At 39.4% G+C, this 23,987-nt stretch overlaps 1 protein-coding gene across 1 annotated transcript in view; it reads right to left on the reverse strand.

Moving 5' to 3' along the window:
* Window positions 1-23,987, reverse strand: part of LOC308369965 (E3 ubiquitin-protein ligase rnf213-alpha-like) — a gene marked incomplete at both ends in the record, with an annotated part of 57,740 nt that overhangs the window by 21,953 nt on the left and 11,800 nt on the right. Inside the window, 13 exons of the mRNA XM_080844526.1 lie at window positions 1,390-1,488; window positions 1,610-1,746; window positions 1,848-5,363; window positions 5,577-5,732; window positions 6,096-6,283; window positions 7,884-9,381; window positions 10,447-10,614; window positions 12,446-12,586; window positions 14,961-15,178; window positions 15,625-15,781; window positions 17,772-18,001; window positions 18,191-18,325; window positions 19,373-19,561. Coding sequence (XP_080700652.1) covers window positions 1,390-1,488; window positions 1,610-1,746; window positions 1,848-5,363; window positions 5,577-5,732; window positions 6,096-6,283; window positions 7,884-9,381; window positions 10,447-10,614; window positions 12,446-12,586; window positions 14,961-15,178; window positions 15,625-15,781; window positions 17,772-18,001; window positions 18,191-18,325; window positions 19,373-19,561 — 6,832 coding nt within the window. The remainder of the gene's footprint in view (window positions 1-1,389; window positions 1,489-1,609; window positions 1,747-1,847; window positions 5,364-5,576; window positions 5,733-6,095; window positions 6,284-7,883; window positions 9,382-10,446; window positions 10,615-12,445; window positions 12,587-14,960; window positions 15,179-15,624; window positions 15,782-17,771; window positions 18,002-18,190; window positions 18,326-19,372; window positions 19,562-23,987) is intronic.

Raw genomic sequence — 23,987 nt, forward strand, 5'->3', positions numbered from 1 at the left:
TCCTATCCGAATAAAAGGAAAAAGTTTATAACCTAATGGTTACGCTTTTGCACCTCTCAGACAACTCTCTGTTCAATGTTCGGCTCTCTGAACTTCCCCACATATGGTTTAGATCCGCCACAATCTCTGCAACCTGTCTCCCACCCACTTCTCCTATCTGGTCTCTTCTGCCTTCCACCTTTCACCACTTTCTTCTCCCTTGGGGTAATGATGCCACAGTATCTCTCTGCTACACTCTGAGCTCATGCCTGGATGGCTTGTGTCCAATATCCACCAGACCTGCTCGATCTACCCAGTCTCACCCATTGCTTAAAGATACCCGCAGAATGCTGCGCTCCAATCTCAGAGCAGCTGAAAGAAAGTGGAACAAATCTGCAGAACCGGGCGATCTTGCAAGCTATCAGACACTATTGTATTTCTCATCCAGCATCACTGCTGCTAAGAAGGCTTTTTACAATGACAAGATCAATAGTGCAACTGACGTCGAAACTATTCCTAACCTTCAAAACTCTGCTCTACCCTCTTCCTCTTCCTCCACCATCTACCAACCTCACTGCTGATACCTTTGCCTCCTTTATCACAGAGTGGCAGCTATCAGTTACAAGTTCTCCCAACTGTCTCCTCCGTCTAAGGGCACAACCGTCAATGGCTCATTGTGTCCTTCTTTCTTCCCTCTCACTCCAAACTTCTATCACGTAGCCGTCCTACTACATGCCTGTTGGATACTATCCCATCCAACATCCTTCAAGCCATATCGCCTACCGTCTTCCCGGCAATCACACCACTGCTCAAAAAAACGTCTCTCAGAAAACTATCGGCCAGTCTCATTTCTCATGCTCCTATCCAAAACCATTGAGAGGGCAGCTTCCAAACAGGTCACAGAGTTCCTGTCAAGGAACCATCTCCATCATTCAAACCAGCCTGGGTTCAAAAGCGGTCACTCCACTGAAACAGCCCTGTTGTCTGTGACAGAGGCCTTAAAAAAAGCTAGAGCAGCAGCTCAATCCTAGGTTCTCACCCTACTTGACTTATAAGGTGGAAATGAATTTTTAGTAATTGCCGTTCAGGGGGAACAGATTATGTGGAGCTCAATGGTTTCGCAGTGAGACCAGGAGCCGGTCGTCGTGGTGACTAGTTTACAGCAAAGCGGCGGATGCAAGTGATAATACGCCAATTTAACTCTTCAGAAAACACATTAGGAAGTTCACCTAAGTCAATTGGGTTTGTGGCACAGTCAACCACCCACACACATTCTTTTCCCTTTACATTAGTCTTTGAGTCTAGCTGGTCAGGACAAGGCCCATTTGCATCTGACTCCTGCCTCTAGTTAAGCCACAGTAATGGCATCCTCCTCCAGCAAAGTCAGCCCAGGAGCACTCTTCAACCTACCTTACACAAAAGAGGACTCGCTGACTTTGTTTTGGGCATTCAAAGTAAGACTGCAATAACACCAGCTTGCGTGCTCCCGTATCAGCTGTAAGGAAGTCTCTAGAAAAAGAATGAATATCAAATTGGCTGTGATTAAATACTCAAGCTAACAAAATATTTTTTTGTATCACTGTGATATAACTGAATCTTTGTACAATTCATGTTTTTGAAAGTGATCTACCTCACGGTCTGAGAAAATGATTGCTCTGTGTAAAATTCATTGAGCAGGTAGAGGCAGGAGTCATTCCTGCCAATGCTAAGATGGATGTTGATTTGTTCCAAATCTCTTTTGTTGAGGAGACGGGAAAATGTGGACACCTGTTATCAAATAATGTAGTATTGGTTAATCATTATTTAGCATTAAGAATCACTGTGCTGTTGCTTGATTAAATGCAATCTGCACAAGTATAAAGGCAAACCTCAAGACTGAGTCCTCTTGGATCCTCTTCTCTGTATTGCTTCAAGGTCTTCACCATGCTGTCATGAGGCTGTTTGACAAAATATACGTCTATTAAGGCGTCATGAACTGCCACACTATGCTTTGCTCTCAACATGGAGTCAGGAGTGGCACACTGAATTAGCTTTTCCTTGGCCAGGTCAAGAATTGCTTGTCTGCCTGCAGCATCCAGTTCCTGAGACACAATGTCTGGACAGCACTGCAAAAGTACAGATGCACATGTGTCTTCAGTGTATCCTACGATGCTGTCATGCTTTTTCCTTGTGATGTTTGTCTCTTCTTCTGATTGATCCATTACAGTTGTCACAAGAGTCTTTAACCAGTTCTCCAGTTCCTTCTGCATTTCCTTAGCATGAGGTGGGAGGATGCTGCTGATCTCCAGACAGTGTTTCTCCAGACGGTTCAGAAGTGGAGTAGGGAACTGTTCATACACTGTGCTCTTCTCTTCAATGACAATGAGGCGGAATTCATCCTTTACTCTGCATTTGACACGATGGGAACCAAGCCCAAGGTCCACATAGAAACTCCCCCCTAACTTGATGTAGCACTGATTCAGGGCATCATAGAGACTCTCATAGAGACTCTGGATATTCAGCAGAATGACTGCTCTTCCTGTCTCCATACATATCTTCACTCTGTTCACAGTTCGGCAGATTTGGGAATATTCTTCATCATGCGGGAAACCTGACCCAAAGATGACCTCAGTGTTGTCTTCATTGATAATTCCCTGCAGTTTCAGAATTTGAAGGGCAGCATGGTTTGTTGTTGGTAGGAGAAGATACCTAGATGTAAAACCTGATTTTCCCATTTTCAAGTTTTCTCTAAGCAATGAAGTTGTGTCACATTTCTTAGTTTTCTCACCAAAAACATCTGAGAATATTTTGAGAATATCAATTGAATCAAATCCTCCAAAATTCCGCTGAACAGCTTTGGTAAGATCCTCATTTGAAAGTCTTCCATCTCTCTCCATGGCATATGATACTATTAGATTTACAAGACTGTAAAAGTCCCTGAGTCCAAAGAATTCATTGAATTGTTCCTGTTCACAAAGTACCTTCTGGTAAAACTCAGTCAGTTGAGGAATTAGTATCTTCATTTGAGACGCTATGTGCTCCTCGCCATGGGGACATATAGCATGAGCTGTGTTCTTCAAGTCTTCAAGCAATGGGGATGTTCTCAGGACCATAATTCCTCTGTTCATTTTTGCTGGATCCAGTGACCAATTGGAAATCCCAATGAAAGCAACCTTTTTGAAGTCTTCAGGCTGCTCATCATCAATGCAACCAAATTCCAAAAGGGGATGCAGTGTTTTTAAAGGCATCTTTGGGGAGTCTTCCGCCAATCCAATTTCGTCAAGGACAACCACAGAGACATATTCATCAACATTCTTGTCTTTTTGGAACTGTGCACACTGTCTGAACACAGAGATGATGCCATCAGGGGAGGAGTGAGGGCTGCATTGAAAGGAAGCAAGCTGGACTTTTTTGAAGCCTTTGAAGAGTTCACTTTGGGAGCTTTTCCCCTGCATTGCATGGGCAACAATTGTTTTGGACAGTGATTTAGAACTCCCAGGTTTTCCAACAAGGAATAATGGAATTCTCAAATTCATGCATACGACCATCATGAACACATTTTCCTTCAGGGCATCATTCTTTGCCACTGAAGCTGGACAGTCCACATGGTCAATGAACACTTCTTTGCATGACTCTATCTGTGTGCTGATAACCTCAGAGGACAAAGACAGTGCTTGGGCAACCCTTTCCAGGTATGCTTCACGATGTTCTAGAGATGCCATGTAGCAGACACCAACTGCAAGGATGAGGGATCGAACCAACTCAGGAACCCCTCTACTGCCACCATGTTTGTCAATTTCAGGAAATAATGTGCCCCTTTGCTGATAAAACCACATGACAACGTTCATGCAACGCTCAATGTCTCGAAGACTGACCATCCTACATTCATCGGTTAACCCAACCATGTGCATCTGAGAAGCAGAGATAACCTTCGTGAACAAGTCCTCTTGTTCTGTGGGAAGGTTTTCTTTTTGGAAGAATGTTTTCACCATCTGTTGGATGTAAAGTTCTTGTGTCTTCTCATTTAATTTTCCAAAGTCCCAGACAAGTGGTGAAAGACTGGGAGGTAAAGGCTGAACTCTGTAGACCAGTTGTCTCATTGGAATTTGTCCAAGTTTCTCTTTTGTATTCTCAGACTTGACTCGGTACCCCAGTCCAGCTTTCTCCAGTTGCTTAATGGCTTCCTGTGAGTGCTTCCTGTAGGGATTGCATGCCGCAATGATTTTAAGATGACATGTTTCAATCTGTTTCCCGTTAACAGATTTGTCACAGATCACTTCCTTTATTGCATTTATGGCTTCTGTTGTGTTTGCCTCATCAAAAAACAGAATAGTTTCCATTCCTTGAGTGTCATTCTGTTTTGAAATGTCAACAGCCTCTTGAACTTTTCTGTAGATGGTCTCTGATGTCGTGCCTCCATGAACCCTCACCACAATCATATTTTGTCCTGGTTTTCCAGACCTCAGCAGATCACACATGAACTGCACCAGCCGAGTCTTCCCACATCCAGTTTCCCCCATGATGATGACAGGGATGTCAGATTCAAATCGCAGATGAATGGCAAGGATTTTCATCACGTTATCAAGCGTCAGCTGATATGTGTCATCTGGATCTGTGATGTTGTTGATGCCTAGAACTCTACTTATGATGTCCAGCTGTTCCTTCCGGGGAAGTTTCTCAAAATTGATATTAAATGGAACCCCTTGTGTTTGCAACTGCTGAAAAAGCGTACTGTCAATGACCTTCTCCTTTACAATATTTTCAGTTCGAGCATCAATGGCATTCAAGTCGTCAATGTGGAATCCTAGGAACGTCATGGAATTGTTGTCAGCATTAAACATAATGTAAGGGTGAGATGCCTGTTCCCAACGTCTGCTGAGCTGAAATTCTTTTAGAACATCATCTTCATATGGGTTCATCTCTTTTTCATCACTTTTGTCACTTATCTTCAATGAGCGGATGGAGAAATCCTTGGACATTGTGATCATGAATTTTACAACAAATGTCTTAAAGCCAGTCAGGTCTTCACTTAAGATGTCACTGCAGAAAATTGACTTCTCACATTTCTCTAACTGCATGTTGAGGAAGTGTGTGAAGTTTCTGAGTTCTCCCCAGGAGGGACTTCTGTTGTCACAGTAATGCATCAAGCATTCTAACCACTCCTTTGGGGAATCTTCACAAGTTCCAGGTTTGAATGAAAAACTCTCCAGCTGGTTCTGATCATATCTTTTGAAGTATTGATATGGTCGCTGGAAGGCTTCACTGGAAAATTCTGCCTCATCCATTAACTGATACTCTTCATCACATGAGCCTCCTTCAGTCAGGATCTTCTGTGTTTCCTCTGGTGACAGGCATTTTACATTTGGAAACATTTCCAAAAACACCTGTTCCATTTTGGTAGACATCTGTGGGATGCACAAATGCAATTTGTAATTATTTTAGTATTTGTGAGTAAGAGCCCAAATACATTGTGTCTCACACAAAAAAATGATTCAAGTACTTTTCAGTGTACAGAGCTAACATTATGTTGAAAACAATTACACCCCTGATTGTCTGATCACAATGACAATTCATTTCTCATCATATTTTGGGTCTCCTAGTCACTAGCATTAATTTACCTCAGAGTTTTGTCGATGACATTCTCTGTTTGTTCGTTTTGTGTATTCCACCAGGTACACGTGGGAGTTATTGCACCTCCACATGGATCCATCTGGGCTCTGGAAGCATCTCAGCACAAACAGCTGCAGCAGGAATGAGTAAAGACCCTTGGATACCTGAAAATACAATAAAATAAAATACAATGTTTTGAGTATTTTACAGTTTATTTTGTATTTGTTTTAAACAGAAAAAGACATTCAATTCCATGTGTTATTATTCTATAATATCTTTGTAAAACATTGTAAAGTGTCACTTGGGGGTGCTATATTGAGCATATATAAATCCAATAAAAAAAAGCATACAGTTGGAAGAATTGGATGTCGCATCTTCTTTACACAATTCTGATTCTGATATTTTACAAATGCTTGAGCTTTTATGCAATCTCATTATTTTAAAACATGTTTTTTAAGCTTGCTAGATTGAGCATCTAAAAATAAGGTGATCTTAAACAATACAGTACAGGCAATTCTCCCACTTACCACAGGGGGCACATCAAAGTGGAAGATCCTTGGCACTGTGTCAGTGGGTTTGTCCTCATACAGCTGAAACTGCCTGATGATGTGTTCTGGTCTCAGCTGAGATTCACTGAGCCGGATGGTTTTATGGGTAAAGCCTTTCAGTTCTTTCATCGATGCATTTATAAGGCTTTTCACGTAAAGTGATTTCCCTAGGAAAACATCAATGACAGTTAATTTACAACACAATAAATGGAGACACACTAATAGATTCCAGATAACATACAATGTCCAGACCCTCCAGGATTTCACGATGTCGCGATCGCGCGAAATCACGCAAATTAAACGATTACCCGCGAATTCAGCGCGACGTAGCAATTTTAACATATCACCACAATTTCCCGCAAATTTGACAAATCATTGTCGTTTCCCACAACTTTCTCCTGCCCTGCAGACACGGTGCAGACACTAGAAGAGTTCTAATCCGTCGTTAACAATGAGAATGGCTACACCAGGCATGGAAATTAAATGCAGTTTTATGTGTAGATATTCACAACATTTTATTCAGTCTTACTTGTGGTCCTTTTGTAATTCCAATGCACTTCGTTGTAGAAAAGTAAATCCTATGTACTGTTCCCCCTACGTGTTTAGCATAATGTAGCATAACTAGCTATGTTTCTAGATAACTGTTTAACAGCTGTTGCCATTCCCACACGAACATTTGAATGATGTCAAAGTAATAGTCCTTGTTCGTTTCCATAACAACAATACAAACAATATACATTTTCTGACCTAAATAAGCAGAGGGCAGAACAGCCTATTATGCTACATTTTTGTAGTACTGGTAATCTTTTGTTTGGCATGTTGGTAAGGTTATTTAGAGGACCATTTCTCAACGGTTTGGTTCTTAAGAGAATATTTGTTTATTAACTATTTATTTTTCAACAAATAACTCAATTATAATTACAAAGAGGGAAATAAGCAACTTTTTATCGCAACTTTCACGTGCTCCCGCAATTTCATCGCTACAAAACATCTAAAACTACCGCAATTTTCACCGCAACTTTTGGGAAAAGACCCCGCGAAATCAGTAATTTTAGACCGCAACTATCACAAAAAAGGCCCGCGAAATCCTGGGGGGACTGAATGTCCCAAAGGTTGGTATATGCACTGTTTATTTATAATGTAAGGATTGTCAAAACTATTTTGCATCAATTAAGAATCGGGTAATGAAACTAGCTGACTTTGTGCCCCCACTTAAAACTTGAAGAAGACATTTTATAGTCAACCTGATGTCTCCTTAATTCACAACAAAATACTCCCAGACTGCTGATATCTGCCTGAACACTTGTTAAGGTCTGTATTTTAATGAATTAAACTAGTGCCTGATTCTTCAGAGAGTTGTCCTTTTGTCTAAGAATTGTTTTTGTGTTTACTTGTATTTTGATTACAATTGTCAAGTTTTAAGCTTGTACACCCCATCATCAGTACATGTTCTTCGTGGAGATGTTTGCTGTTCTGCTGAAAGCCATACCAAACATGCCAGATGAGGTTCATGGAGTTGCTATCCAACATAAAATACTATAAAGTCCATCAACAAAAGTTAAAAGGTAACTGTAGCTTCTATGGATTACACCTTGGTCCCTAATTAAATGGCGGCAGTTGTTTTCAGGGGTATGATCATTAACAGTAAATGCCATTTCATGCCTCAAACGGAACCCAATATGTATTTTGCTTTTCCTTTTAAAATGCAAATTGTAATGTGCCGTTACAAAAGAGAATGACTTCATTATTATTGAGTAAAACTCTTACCCATGCCAGCATGCTCAGAGAAGACAAGTTTGGTCCTCTGGGAAAATTGCTGAAACTGGTGTAATTTTCCAAATCCATTTCCATCGCCAGAGGCCGTTTTGAGATGAGACTTGAGGTACTGTTTAATCTCTTGATTACGGTTTGGGTTCTCAGAAAGGGTTCTTTTGTAATCGTCAAAGGCAGTAGCCACATAACTATGATTGGCTTGTGAATCATAACAGAAGATCAACATGTAAGTTGGTTTGTTTTGAGTTTTTGACAGTTTGTAGAATATAGACTCCAGTTTTCTTGAAACCTCATGATTGAGTTTGTCTGCATTTAACAAACTGTAGATCTTCTCGTGTCTGCTGCCAGACAGCAGAGCTCTTCTGAGGATCAGCTCCACCTCCTCTGCTGTTGTCTCTGGAGTACAGATCAGGATCTCATCGTAACTTGGAAGAGGTTGATTTTCATCTTTGTATACCGACAGGCAAAGTGGAGCCATCTCAACATCTTTACAGGAAATGAGATTTGGTTTTCCAGCTTCCAAATTTGAAGGTAGTTTTCTTTGCACTGTGACTTTTGCTGAATTATTGATGTGCTGCATGGTTTCTCCCAGCAAATCTAAATCCACAAATTTGTCTGACACAAGTCCTGAGAGTTTGTTGTGATATGTCTTCCAAAGGATCACAATCTTCTCATCAGAGCGGGTTAGGGTTTCAAACATTGTTGAAATCTCATCCTCTGTCATTGAAAAAGATGATATTTGATCAGATGATTGTCCCCCTTTAAATTTAATTTGACTATCAAGAACGGCATCTCTTGCATTCTCATATTTTTTACACCATTTTTGGACCCAATCGTCGTCATCCTGATGCTCATCAATAGTTTCCATCACAAAATCTCGATAATCTTCAATGTTTCCTGAACTTCTCTCTCCCTCATGTGCTTGCTGTTCACAATAAATTATTGCTGCTTTGATCACTTCCTCAGTGAATCCAAACTCTCCAAAATGCTCCAAGTGATCTGGATAGACGTAAAGGAAGTTCTTGAGCTGTGCAGAACCTTGTGTTTCACTATCTTCCACAGGGGTCTGGAGTGCTTTGGTAAGGGCATCCTTCACATCTTCGTCTGTGATATCCTCCTTCATGATGGACAACATGTTGAGCAGACGTGCACTAATCTTATCTTGGTGCTGTACTTCTGCCATGGAGCAGCACAGATTCATCAACTGCTTCGCTGTGAAATGATTCAGAAAATAGTATCTATTCCTTTTTGTCTCCACATACTTCAGCCACTCTGAGAGGCAACACCCCATGCTTTCATGGAGTCCCTTCAGCTCCTCCAGCAGAGGTCTTTGTCCTTTGATCTCCACATTGGTGATTCCAAAGTTCACCCAGATTTTGGTTTCATTTTTACACCCACAGTAGGCAGTCATCTCCCAGTCTTTGAAAAGAACATGACCAGCATCACAGAGTTCAAGGAAGGATCTACCCACATTGATGATGTGCTCCAAAACCTGGAAAATAAATTAAGACAAAACATAATTTCATATTTTAAATCACACACATAGACTAAGGAATTGAGACTTTTGCCGATCACACTCTTTCAAGACATTGAACTACAGTGTAAAAAGGTTCAAGCGTTCTTAAACCTGAATTTACTTGATGGTAAATCCTAGGTTAGAGTGAGACTTTTGCTGATCACACTCTTTCTTGAAGACACTGAACTACAGTGTCATTGGGGTCAAGCCTTCTTAAGCCTTGAATTAATTTCATATATGACTTAAATGAAAAGGCAGATACCCTGCCGAGAAAGAAAGCACAACTCAGGTGAGCCATACCTGAGCCTGTATTCACAAAGCATTTTCTCTTACCACTACTCCTCACAGTAACATTTATACCATAAAGCTTTTCCTTAAACACAAAGCTGATGAGGATAATATTTTTCTAAGGAAAAGGAACAGTCTCAAGCTAAGAGAAAGACTCTGTTGCTATTTTACACTATTACCCAACACAATTAAAAGTTAGCAAGCTATCTGTAAGCTTGGCAGATAGACTCGCTTTCTTATGCACAGGCGTTTGAATTACATTTCTGGTAATCTATTTGAACTATGATTTCAAGTATTGGGTCGTCATGTGAACTAAACTCTTGTCTGTTTTTGTCATGGGGTTTCCAAAAGCAAAAAAAAACTCATGGCTTTCTTAGAAATGTTACCTTTATTTTCTTTTGTGGATGCCAGGGGTCGGTAACTGAAGTGAATGATTGACACATAATAAATAGATGCTCAAGGTATTACTGGTATAATGGTAGACAGCGACTCTCATATCCTTCTCTGGTTCAAGCCTTGCCCTGTACTTATTCTTTAAGTACGTCGGTGAAGAAAAAACGCTCTCACTCAGTAAATCTTTGTAAAACTTTTTGTCACCAAAAATATCCCATACTTAAACTGGAAAACAGTTGCCTAAACAGCCATTGCAATGCCATATTTGAATTCAGCACATGATGACCCATACAAAAATAGCACACATTTAGAAAGTACACAATAATCACCAGTTCAAAAATTTCAAAGTACAAGATTTACCTGCACATAATGAGTGATGCCATCCTTTCTGTTGCCATCAGAGGCAGTGATAAGCATTAGTGTGTTCTGGAGTTCTTTGAGTTCAGTCAGGCTGTAGTGCCTGTATTCACTTTTCCCATCTGAAGACACTTCTTCACATGCTAGTGAAATGCAATTGTCCAAAGTGACCTAACAGTTAAATAAGGGGAAATCAAAAAGACAAATCAAGATTCTAAATCAGTGAACAAAACTACAAAATTAAAAAACCCACTACCTAAATGGTTACAATTTAACCACCCATTGTACAATAAACATAGCAGACATGCCACACGGTGGTGTAACGTAGCTGAAAAAATACCAAAGCAAATAAGAATGTACTAATTTTATTGAATCGTTTATCAATAGTTTCTATACAGTATGTAAGATGAGCATATCATTTTGTTATAGATTGCTACTACTTTTCTCACAAATAATACCTACCATGATGGAGATAGGTTTGCCTTTTGAAGTGCATATATAGCATTCAGTGGCGGTTCTGCATGGAATTACGCCCTGGGCGAGACCCCCTCCGAGTGCCAAGACCTAAGTTTATTAGTTTATTAACTAGCATTACCCTGCCCCTGACAGGGCCGTGTCCTAGCCTATCTATGTCAGTTATCGGACAGTGTAAAACATCAGCCATTATGTTAAACAATCAAAAAGCTTTAAGTTTAATAATGGATTAACAATCGAAATGCTCAGTTTAATAATGGTTTAACATGACAACGTGAACGTTTGCCGATAACACACGCAGTCCGATAATTGACACCAAACTGTCTAGCGCAGCTAGTGAGGAGCTAACGTTACCTAGTTTCAACCAGAGATAACTTGCCTAGGCCTAGCATAACATCAGTGGTGAAAGTAGGCCGGTACTGTCAATGACAATAATGTGAATAATGAGTATGCCTATGATCATGTAGGTGTGGGATGATTTCCTTTGGGTCTCTGGGATATTTCTGTGTGGTATAAAGAACAAGACGCTCTATTCTAGAAAAAGACATCTGCTTTTGGGCCTTGACATTGATATAAGGTTTGGGGCCTAGGCGAGAGGCTCTTTCCTCTCTCTGTTTCGAAAACAAACCATAAATGGAATGTTAACATCCTGGCTTTGCCACTTATGAATATTACAATAAGATAATTCCGATTGAGTTTGCGAACAGCCAGTCAGAATTGGCCACATGAAAGTCCAGATTCTGAGGCCTTTAAAATGGCATGTAAGCATATTTTCCCTCAGAGCTTATCCCGGGACCTCTCTTTTATTGTTTCTCTAAATGGGCAATAAAATACAACTTCCATATTTCTACAACCAGTATCCAGTTTTCTGATTAAGAAAATATAAAAGAGTATTTAGCCACAACATAGGCTTAGTTGATTACTTTAGCAGAGGAAAGTTTCAGCCAAACAAGTTCCATGTGGGAGACCCAGCGGTGAATTTCCCCCTGCGCCCCCTCCCCTTCCCCCTTCTCACACAGGATCAGTGCAAGGCGAGCAGGGGCACCTGCAGCTGGTGCCAATTTGCCAATTCCCCACACAGTGATGATGATAGATAATAGAAAACCGCTTTGCATCCCAGATGTTTTTTGGTGGGCTGGTGCTGCCCCCCACGTGACTGCCCGGCTTGCCCGTGCCCAAAACCGCCCCAGACAGCATTAGACACTCTTGAGAATGTAATACCAGTTCTTCTCTGAACACATCTGTTAGTGAGCGGCACAAATTAGAGTTTGAGATATCTGTCATACGCAGGACTGTGGGGGTCCCTTCAATTTAGACATAAATATTTCTATGGGCCCCCCAAGACCCACAGGCCCAGGTGCGACAGCACCTGCTGCACCCCCTATAGATATGCACCTGATGCCACATGTCTTCTTAATTAAAGCAATCACATGCTATTTGCAGGTTTGAAGTGTGTAAGTGTGCGGTACATTAACAGATAGAAGGTTGTTTGATTTAGCCATCGAAATGAACAGTAGTAAGCGCTTACCTCTGTTTGCCCCTGAGGACTTCTGATGGTGTAGATTCCACTTTCATTGATATCTGTTGCCTTACGCAAAGATGACCGCTCCACAGATCCATGTCTATGGTAAGCTATCTCAAGCCAGGCTTTGTTCTTGCAGGAGTCTTTCTGAATTCAGAAGAATACAATCTCACCAGACATGTGGCTGTACACCATTTTATTTAGACGTCAATAACAAATGGATCTACTGCACCTTTGACAAGTTTTAAACTAATGTACAGAACCAAGTCCAATCCATCAATGCATTAGCAGAGGACTAGTTGGAGGTCCTGAAGGCTTGATTTGGCTCATTCCCATAGGCGTCAGTTACACTGGGGACATGTCCCCGCCCCTTTCTGCAATCACCAATTTCATCCCCACCACTTTTGACAAGTGGAAATAATCTCACTACAATGAAATGCGTCTCAAAGTGCTATCACCAGTTTACATATGAAAATCCAACGATGACATGAAATTGAATGTTATGTGCAACACTCGTTTAAAACTTCATGTGTATGTAGCCTGCGTAACCTTTGATGACCCCCAGTCAGATGCACACTTTACATGCATACTACAATGCACACTTGACTATTGAATGGCATTTGAGTTTTTAAGTACTGCCATCCCAGTTTTGGTTCAGTTTGCCAAGCGCAATGAAAATAAAGTGTTGCACGACTAAAATGTCAGATGTGGTGAAATGACAGCTACTGAAATGTTTTGAAAAAGTCGGATTCGGTGTAATGGTCAGGCCCATCTCAAACTAGCTATCTACTAGTTCATAATGTCTAGCTTGCATACATTGTACTTCATGAAAACATACGTGGATAACTTTCAGTGGACTATATAAAGGTAAGATAGTTTATTATCATTAAGCTTTCCTGTGTTTGAAACAGGTAACAGGTACAGCATGTGCTCGTAACAGGTTTGTTTGTTGAACATAAGCAAAGGACTCAGGGCCTGATTTACTAACAGGATAGCGCCCATTTCTGGCGTAAAATAGCGGTCGTAAACATAAAACGGTATTTACTAAGGGGCCGCAGCGCATATTAACGCCTGTGGGTGTGAACAGGGGAGGTAACGTGGAGGTGGGTGGTAACGTAGGCGTGTGAGGCGCAATTTACATGGGAGGAGACAAGGTAAGTGCGCCTAATGATGTCATGCGTGGTATTTACTAAACTGCCTGTCGAGCGCACGTCTCCAATTTGCAGGATAATTCTCCGCCTCATAAAAGCACGTCTTAACAAGGAAGCGCATTTCCACTGAGTCTGAATACGTTGATATGGCAGCAGTAATAAGAGCAAGGCGAAGACATAGACAGAGGCAGCGCACAGAAATAATTGTTTCAACTCGTATAACACTTTTTCAATTAAGCAAACCAGAAATCATTAGACGGTATAGGTTAACCAGCCACGCAATACTTCAATTACTGGACCAGATCAGAGACGACATCTAACCCTCCAACCGGAGATCACATTCCATTCAATCAGTTGGTAAACATTGCAAATATTGGCACCGGATAATTTCAAACAGTTATAGTATCAGCAGTTGATATATCTCAGCCTTCACAAATATTCACACAGGTACTCGAAGCATTGCTATGGCGCACTGGTCAATACATTTCCCCACTGCCACAGCTGAACTTATAGACATCAAACAGGACTTTTTTTGAAATCGCAAACTTTCCGAACGTAATATGAACCATTGATTGCACCCACGTCCATATATATTGTAGTGAACCCATGTCCCTTGTAGAAATAATTAATCTCGCCATGTACACATCTATATTGTTATAATAGACAGTTTATGCATTAATGCCACCAATAGCATATTCTTTATAATCGTGTTCTTTTAAACATCTTGCTGTAGCTGATGGCGGGCAGAACAACAATATAGCAGCACATTGAATCAGGTTCAGTGATTGAGCGAACGTGAACCAATATATCTATCTCCAATTCGCTGAAGCTTCATTTTCTCTTCCTAAATAAATACCACGGAAAATGCGGAAAAACACTGTGCGTTAATGTGCGAACGCAGTTTAAGCAGCGGTCGCCATGTTAGTAAATCAGGCCCTATATAGGGCGGAGTAAACACAGTTTGCCCAGCGCAGATCTGGTTTGATAAATACCAAGTAAAATGCGCAAAAACACCTTGCGTTATTTGCGAACGCAGATTAAGAAGCGCTCGCATATTAGTAAATCAGGCCCTTAATGTTTGGCCAAACTCTGTGTCCATTGGCCGTTAAATGACAGAGTATTGTTTTAAGCATATTTTAAAACATTTGTTTTAAAGCTCTCACAGTAACCTTTATATTTTTTTATTAACAGGCTACGCTCCTTGTAACTGCAGAAGCAGAACGCAATAGGCCAGTGGCAGGTAGGATGGCCTGTGTAATATCCTGTCTATGTCCCCAGCACTTTTCAAACCAGACTGACGCCCATGTTCATGTCAATAAGAAATAAATCAGACAATTACTTTATAACATATACAGCTGTGCCCCACCTACCAGCTTTTCCTCAAGCTTGTTGTCACTGATCAACTCTAATTGAACTTCTCTGACTGCGTTTGTGAATTCAGTGAATCCAGACTCTTCAGTTAACCCGTAGATGAGAGGAGCAGCATCAGAAATGGCATCTCTGAAGCAGCCGACTTTGGCAATATCCATTGCACTTTCTCCAGCAGATATTGACACCAGCTCCACAAATACAGACAATTCTCCAGTATCTTTAAAAAGAAAAACATGATTTTACTGATAAACAATGTTATATATCTGGTGGCTGAAAATAAAGTGCATCCATTAGGCTATATGAGACATACAAATTATTATTCAACCAAATACAAATTATTCTTGAACTTGAAGGCACACATTTAAAATGACTTATAATGGAATGCTTTGAAATAATTTAAGTAGCCTTATTTGAACTTGAAGGCACACATTTAAAATGACTTATAATGGAATGCTTTGAAATAATTTAAGTAGCCTTATTTGAACTTGAAGGCACAAATCTAAAATGACTTATAATGGAATGCTTTGAAATAATTTAAGTAGCCTTATTTGAACTTGAAGGCACAAATCTAAAATGACTTATAATGGAATGCTTTGAAAAATGTAAGTAGCCTTATGTTTGCTGACTATTTTAAATCACCTTGTACAACAGAGAGAGCCTTACCTTTAATGATCTCTTTTACCCAAGATATGAATCCTTTTTTGGCACATGCATTTAGTTCTTCTAGAAAACTGATGACCTGGTCTGGAAAGCTCATCACTATTTCCCCTGCTTTTTGCATCTCTAGGGTCAGATCACGCAAACGCTTATGACTTAATTCCTGTTGAAAAGAAAGAAAACTATTTAAATGTGCCTTATACACAGAATATTACCTTTCTAACAATGGAAACTGTTAGAATGCACAGTGGTGTTTTGGTCTAAAATGTCAACCCGAACCACACAACCGCATAGTGCATCGTCTGAGCTACTAGTGGGAATATTGATTTAAACAATTTTGTCACCAGTATAACAACTCCATGGAGAATAACGTCTATTGCCATTAAATAAATACCTAACCTTGAATAAAAAAATAATGAAACCTCATTTTGAAACTGACAGTCTAGAAATATGGTAGCCTAAAGGGCCACTCACAGTTATACATCTCTTTCCACCTTCAGGCTTTCAATTTAATTTGTTTTGCCATTATACAATGCAGCAAGGGGAAAGCTAAAGAGGCACCTAATGCTCTAATTTAATTAAAATAGCTCAACTTTTGTGGTTGCATTTATTTAAGGAATAGGCAGCTGCTTAGCGACAACGTCATGCTTCCATTTGTCTAGTTAGTGTCAGCAGCCTACTGTAGCCTATAGCTGACTATGCTTTCTAAACCTGATTGTTCAAATCCTTGATTGTGATTGGCTAAAAGCCGTTGTAAAACCCAGCATTACCTTACAATTTGACCTGATTACATTCCATATTACTGCGCAGCGAATGGCAAGGCATTCATACAGCGCATTTCATACCCAGTGTTCCATCTGGCTGTTGCGTTGCTTCAAGGGTTGCGTGGCAACGATTTATTTAGGAACTATAATTTTTAGTGGCGGAAGAATGACGGTTTATCAATAAACTATTGTTTCTTAAATTGAATTGTCTTTATTTATGAAACCATATCAAATATGTGTAGTAACAGGTTTAGAAAAGCAATAAGCCCCGCGAGTCCGTGCTTTGCGCTGATTTTAGAACAGGTAAGGGGGTTTAACAGCACTCCGCTTCGCGTCGTGCCTAACAACTCCCTTACCTGTTCTAAAATCAGCGCAAAGCACGGCCTCTTGGGGCTTATTGCTTAAATTCCAGCTACCTAGCTATCTGGCTAACATTAGCATTTGTAAGAGCAACATACCAAAACAAAAAGCCAGTTTAAATTAACGTGATGATTGAGGACAGGCTATCTTGGTTCCTCCAAGGCTGAAACAATTAGGTTAATTCAAACCAGACTTCACTTATCAGGGTAATTGCGCATACCCGTCCTTCTTCAAAAGGGGGAAGCGTCGATCACCAAAACCATAATTTTCTAACGGTACAATGGCTACTAAACTTGAAGAAAGAGCTTGAGATGATAATGGACCATTATGAAGAATACAAAACCATAATCATTGCAAAATTAAACACTGCTACCCCTGCGAGACAAGACAAGAACATGGAAAAATATTGCTGACAAGTAAAATGCAAAAGTGTCGGGAAAATGTATAGGATAATTTTAAGTGCCTCATTACCCCAATCAATCAGATTATATTTATTTAAATGTGCCTGCTGGCAGATACTTATGAGGATATATGTACAATATGTGATGTATCATAATCAGTCTGTCTGTCTGTCATCATGATGTGATAACGGATCTTTGCGATCTCGAGGAACTCCCTCCCTAAAAAACACTTATCTAACTAATATCGCTCCTTGTCAATGGGATCTCTGAGGAAGGGAGCTGACATTTTTTCCCCCTGGGAGTGACAAGCTTATCCAGCTCACTTAAGCTGGAGCAGCTTCAAGTTTATTGATGTGTTGCTATGGTGATTTTGTCAAAGTTTCTTAGTGGAACCGAAAAAGGCGGACTTATGTTATCTTATCCTGAAAATAACTCGGTAACTCGCTACACGAGGTACAAGGAATAGGGCCCTGGTATTTTGAACACCAAAATTAGCACTCACAAGAAGAGTTACATTAGCAATGTGCCTTGCATCTTTACAGAAAAAAAGTATTCCATTGTCAACATAAAAGGGGATATTCAATTATAAATTACATTAGAGAAGAAAAATAGAGATAATATTACATACTTGAAGGTTTCCACAGGCAGAGAAGTTTCCTCTTAGACCAAGATTGTTCTTGAGATCGTTGACCACTGTAGCATTTTCAACAGCATAGCGAAGCTCTTTGTACCATTGGATGCGTTTGCATGTGTTCTCAACCCAACCAGGTTTGGTGTCCTGAAAATAGGCGCTCATAACCTGCAGTTCATTCTTATAAGCATCTCTCTCCAGGAACGTTTCCATTCTATCCCTCAGGTCTTCAAGAGTCATTGAGAGGTTCATCAGTACTTCATGGGACTTTGTGAATTCCTCTACTGCTGGTTTAAAAATCCTCTCAAAGACTTGATTCAGTGGAATTACAGAGACATTTTTGAACTCTGATAACTTGACATAATTCGCTATCTTCCTCCAAATCAGTTTGAAGTATGTGCTTTTGGATAGAGTACCAATCTTCCGGATGTTGATCAACTGTGTGTTCCATCCTGAGTCAGACTTTGAGGATATTTCCATTATGGTTTTCAGAGAACGTGTCTCATTGGCCAAATCCAATGACATTACCAACTCGAGTGGTAGGATGTCCACTTGAACAAAAGATAGGAAACACAAATTCACTATAACATAAGGTTACACAACCACTCCCACCCCCCCCCCCCCCCCCCCCCCCCATATAAACAGAAACACACCTGGTGAGCCTAGGCAGATAGTGCAGAGTATTCTCTTGCCTGTCTGCATTTTTTGGAAATATTTGAAATCCCTCTCTGCTTTTTGCAGTGCTTCATGGTATTGCTTCATGTTTTGCCCTGAAAAGTGTTGACAGATATATATTACATTACTGACAAAATCATCGTTGTTTTAAATGCACTTAGGTAGCTAATTGCAGGCTAACACAAACAAGTAGAGAGACTTACAGACCTAGAGCTTACACAATATGACATCAGCTATACTGATTTGAGTAAAGTAAATGATGGGTACATGTAATATAAATATAGTACACATATTTTAATTTAGCTTTTCTTGAATAATATTTGTTTCAAAGGAAGTTGCTGATTTTTTAAATCAAAATGATTAAGCCCTTTTAAGTTTTGGCAGTCTTCATCCATAAGGCTCCAATGACTGAACAGGATCCCACCTCATCCTACCCCGCTCATTTAAATGTAGTGCTGGACCTCTTGGGGATTGTCATCAGTCAGTCCTAGTCTGTTTTGGTGTTTTGTAACTGTATATTAACTGAACAACTAATTAACAGCCCCATTTAGCATGTTACAAAAAGTGAATTATGTGAGGTATAGTCTACAAGCCCCCAGCGTGTCCATGTCAAAAAAAGTTGCAAGCACTTTCACTGGGGTCACAACATAGCTTTGCAACACAGTGTTCAGAAATAATGGTCCAACTGTGAAAATTGTAATATTATTGACAACCAAGGTAACCAGCTTTCAAGACTGAAAAAGATTGAGATACACATTACCTCAAATCCCCCTTTTGATCTGAGGTTCTGATTTCAAGGTTTTGGATGATAACTATTCAAATAGTACATTTGACTGTTAAAAATATTCTAGAAAATGTAAGCAGAAAATACCTTTTGTAGAACACCAATATCCTCCACAAGAAAATGTTAAATATAAACTTACCCATGAGCATAGTATACATGTTGGGTTGTGTTTTCTTTGCTATGATAACGGACATCTGTTGGCAGGAGATTGACTCCTTGTTGATGTATTCTGGTAACTTCTCTAGAAGAGTGTGAACATGCTGTATCAACTCCTTGGCTTTCGATGAGAGCTGATCCTTATAGTTTGCCTGCTCCTTCTGCCGTGACGCTGTGGTAAAAGGAAGAAGAATGCAAATCGTTTAGTGGTGGGACTTTTTCTGAATAAGTATTGAATCATATTTTAAAGATGAGCAATTGAAAGGATCTTACCCAAAGTTTTGAAAAGCTCAATCATTTGGGTATCATAGAGTATATGAAGGTCATCTCTGGATTTCAATGTCCAGTCTTCAAATATGTCTTCAATGATCAGACTCATCAATTTCCCATAATCTTGTCTAGTTGATACAATTTCGATGAGGTCTCCACTTTCCTTTGTAAAATGATATGGAAAATGTACACCCTTAACCTTACTTAGCATAGCAATGAATGGTGGCATTTCTGTTATTGCAAATTCAAATATTTCATTTTGTGTAATGCATTAATGAAGAAATTACCAATGTTGAGGACTTGTTTTGAATGTTCTGAAATAATAACAGTCATAAAATATGTATTGTGTTATACACAGAAGCAAAATGGACTTCACTTCATAGTAATCATCATAGCACACAACACACCACACCAGATCACACCAGACCAGCTTTCATATCTCTATACCACCCATCCCTTATTTAAACACAATGCAGTCAATGTTACATCCCTCAGTAAAGGGTGCCATTGGTAAACTCATGACAACTTTACCTTGCCATACAGATTGCCGATGGCTTTGGTGACATTTCTTGACAGGCATTCATTCAATGCGTGTGGGCAACTTGAAGTCGTTGCATAGAGCTTAATGAGCTTGCCATCAGTCTCCTGTTTAATACATGTCATGAATGTTAAAATGTGATACATATTGCAACATGTAATAGTGGTACCAGACTTCCCTAGCGTTATGAAAGTCTATAGTTTTGAGACAACACATTGAAAATGTGGACTGGAACCATTATGACAATACATGCCAACGAGGATACTAAATATTCCCTGTACTTTTAGTCCTAATTCCAAATGTCATTACTGCTATAAGTATTCACACCCACATTCAGTCCCCATTTGGAGTCCAGATGGATGTGTTAATCTACAGTACGCTTGACATGTTGAAACCCTCACCAAAACCAAGGCATGAATTGTTAGCCTAATTTGAATCTTGGGAGTCAAAATATGTTTGATTATCTTCACCTTCCTAAAACAATTGCCAAAGTATTCTTTTGACGAAACAAATGACAAAAATTTGACAACTAAATCATCTCCTCATGATGCTGGCCACCTCTGGTAAAATCGCATACATCCTCAGTTGAACAGATCATGTGATAGTACCCCTGTAGTATAAGGGCCATTCTACCGAATTGGTGCAAAGACAGGTCAGAAATATTTTGATTTTTTGTATGTTTTATTCCCAAAACTTTGTCCGTATGTATAATGTACCATATCTAAAGTACACTTATCTAGTAAAAGAACAGTCAATTTTTATATTGTATTTTCAGAATGTGTTGGAATGTTTTTCCTCTTCCAAAAATTGTCACTACCGAAACATCACATTTACTATAGTAAAAAAAGTATTATTATTGACCTGTTCAGATTGTGTTTCCTTCCCTTCTCTGAAGAGTATTTTTACAAATATTTCTTGAAGGTTTTCAAAATGAAATCCATAAAAATGATTTTTTTGACCAAATGTTCAAGTTCAATTTATACAATTCATCAAAATCTAAGAGCAATATTTCTTTGTAAAATGCAAAATACTGATCATATTGATTCCAGAGTTGTTGATTGATGAAATTGAACATACATTAATCCAATCAGTATCATAACATTTTAGTTGATTACTCAATATACTTAATTTTTTACAAAACATCCTGTGTTTCGGTAGTGCTGCACTGTTTCGGTAGTGACATCCAGTGTTTCGGTAGTGACTGCACTGTTGGATGGATGTTCATTTCTCTCCCAAAATCTTCCAAAAAGTGCTCTGGGCCGCCCTTTAGTCCACACAACACATTTATTTAAAAATTATGGGATTGAACTACTTACCATTTCATTTTGTCACTACTGAAATCATCAGGTCACTACCATGTGTTTCGGTAGTGACTGTTTCGGTAGTGACAATTCTAGCTAACTTTAAGCATAAATAAAGAATTCTAACAAGCACACGGCATGCAAACACATCTTTGAAGAGGTGAACACACATACAAACATAAGATTTTCCATGAAACCCAAAAAGGTTTACTTAATTGAAGAAAACATGCGTTTCGGTAGTGACAATTCTTAAGGTTACACGTCGATTTTCAGACTTTGGAACACATTTATATAAAAACTATGGGATTTAGCTACTTACCATTCAACCATGAGGGTCAGAGATGCAGTGTCACTGCATGGTCAAAAATGCAGAGTCGTGGCTAAAACACATGCTCAGCCAATGGACTAAAACTCTTGTGTTTCGGTAGTGACATGAAAACTAGGGACATGATTTTTTGAGTATAGAAAATTGATTTAAAAATTAAACCCACAATAAATCTAAATATTCCAAGTTCTCTTTCAACCCAATCATAAAGATCTTTGGAATTAAATCATTGAAAAAAATCTAAAAAAATTGAAAAGTGTTATTTAAAGGCATTGAAATTTAGATGTCAGGGTTGGGGACAGCTACTTCCCAATAGAAAGTACCCTATAAATGATGATTTTGTATATATTTAGCTTATCACTATCTCATGTAATGCATTGGGTTTATATAGACCATAACATTTTCTAATTAAATATCTATGCCTAAATACCTAATTGTTTTGTAAATAGTTTTTATTGTTGAGGGACTGCATATTACACGAATTCGGTAGAATGGCCCATAAAGGCCTATGTCAAGAGGCTGACTTAGGCGGTTTAAGTCAAGCTTTTTTAGATGACTAAGGCCAGTGGTGGTTTTAGGCACAGGCGAACCGGGCAGCCGCCCGGTGTGGCACTTTTTCATGACACGTGGGGGGCGGCACGAGCACTTAAAAAAGCTAAACAAAAATCATCTGGGCCGTGAAGCAGTTTTCTATTAACTATCTATCATATCACTGTGTGGGGAATTGGGGAATTGGCACCCCCTGTGGCTGCAGGCGCCCCTGCTCCCTAAGAAGGTGCCTTGCACAGCGCTCGCAGGGGGTCTCGCCCGGGGCGTAATTCCATGTAGAACCGCCACTAAGGCAATTTTGCAAGCTTTATTGATGATTCCTCTTGTGTTACATAATTGACATACATTCTTGTTAGTATGACAAAAGTCATATTTTTTCATAACCTTTTTGAGTGAAATTATTAAATAATATATATTGAATTTTTGTGTTTTCTGAAAAAATAAATAAGGCAATTATTTTAGGAGATATGTTAGTTAGATAATAAGAAAACCAGTTTTGTCCAGTGCATTTTACTTTTTGTAGCCTTTCTGTGAATAGCTTTGTCAGGTTCTTCCTGAAAAAGTCCTCCTGCCAGATATCGGGTTGTTTAATCTCACACACTTTGGCCCAGTCCTGAAAAATAAGCAAACAACAAAAATAGAAGCGATGGTTATGGCAGATGCATGAGAACACTGTTATGGTTAACAAAGAACATGTTTAGCACTGTCATCACCCGACGCTCCCCTTCCCCAGAGATTGAATAGACTTAAAAAGAAATGCCTAATTATGTTTGTACATCCTTGTTAACCCTGTAACAGTTACCCTATGAGCACACTGTATACCCACTAGGCTGTTTTTGTATGTATCATATATCATATGATGTTTTTATATATGATATAGAAATGAAATAAATTGAATTGTAGAAATAAAATTGAATTGAATTGAATTGAATTGAATTGAATTGAATTGAATTGAATTGAATTGAATTGAATTGAATTGAATTGAATTGAATTGAATTGAATTGAATTGAATTGAATGTGTGGTCACATCCTGTCAAACATGTGCTTTCGTTGTCCTTTGTGTTTACATTTACATACTTCCTTCTTTGTCGTATTGATCCTTACCCACCTATATATTTCCATTTTGTTATGTTTGGTGTATTTAAGCCTTGTGTTCTCCCTGTCCATTGTGCAGTCTTGTAGAACACTTTTCTGAGTTGTAATGATACGGTACCTGTCACGATCGTGGCAGCCATTGCCACAATTTGGCAGCCTCTGGTGGCAAAAGGACCTTTTCACGGACTTGGTGCTTTCTATGTTTGTTTTGAGTCCACATTAGAGATGAGCGGCTGCCGATCGCAGCCGCGGACTCCGCGGTTAAACCGCAGATCGGGCGGACGACGTGACAAAAAATAGTATTTTAATTAAATTTGGGCGGGTGGCGGTTTACCCAACGAAATACAAAATATATACACATCGTTAAAGGTCGTTACCTACATCCAAGCACATTTTGAAATAATCCAATTTTCATCAGGCACGAAATTGGCCTAGTTCCGTGTATGCATACAAAGCAAGCAAAGGAAGTAAAAAAGTTTAAATTAAGTGACAATCCATCCCATGTCGCGTCTCCTTGCAG

The sequence above is a fragment of the Sprattus sprattus genome (assembly GCF_963457725.1).
Source record: "Sprattus sprattus genome assembly, chromosome: 9".
Lineage (NCBI taxonomy): Eukaryota > Metazoa > Chordata > Actinopteri > Clupeiformes > Clupeidae > Sprattus > Sprattus sprattus.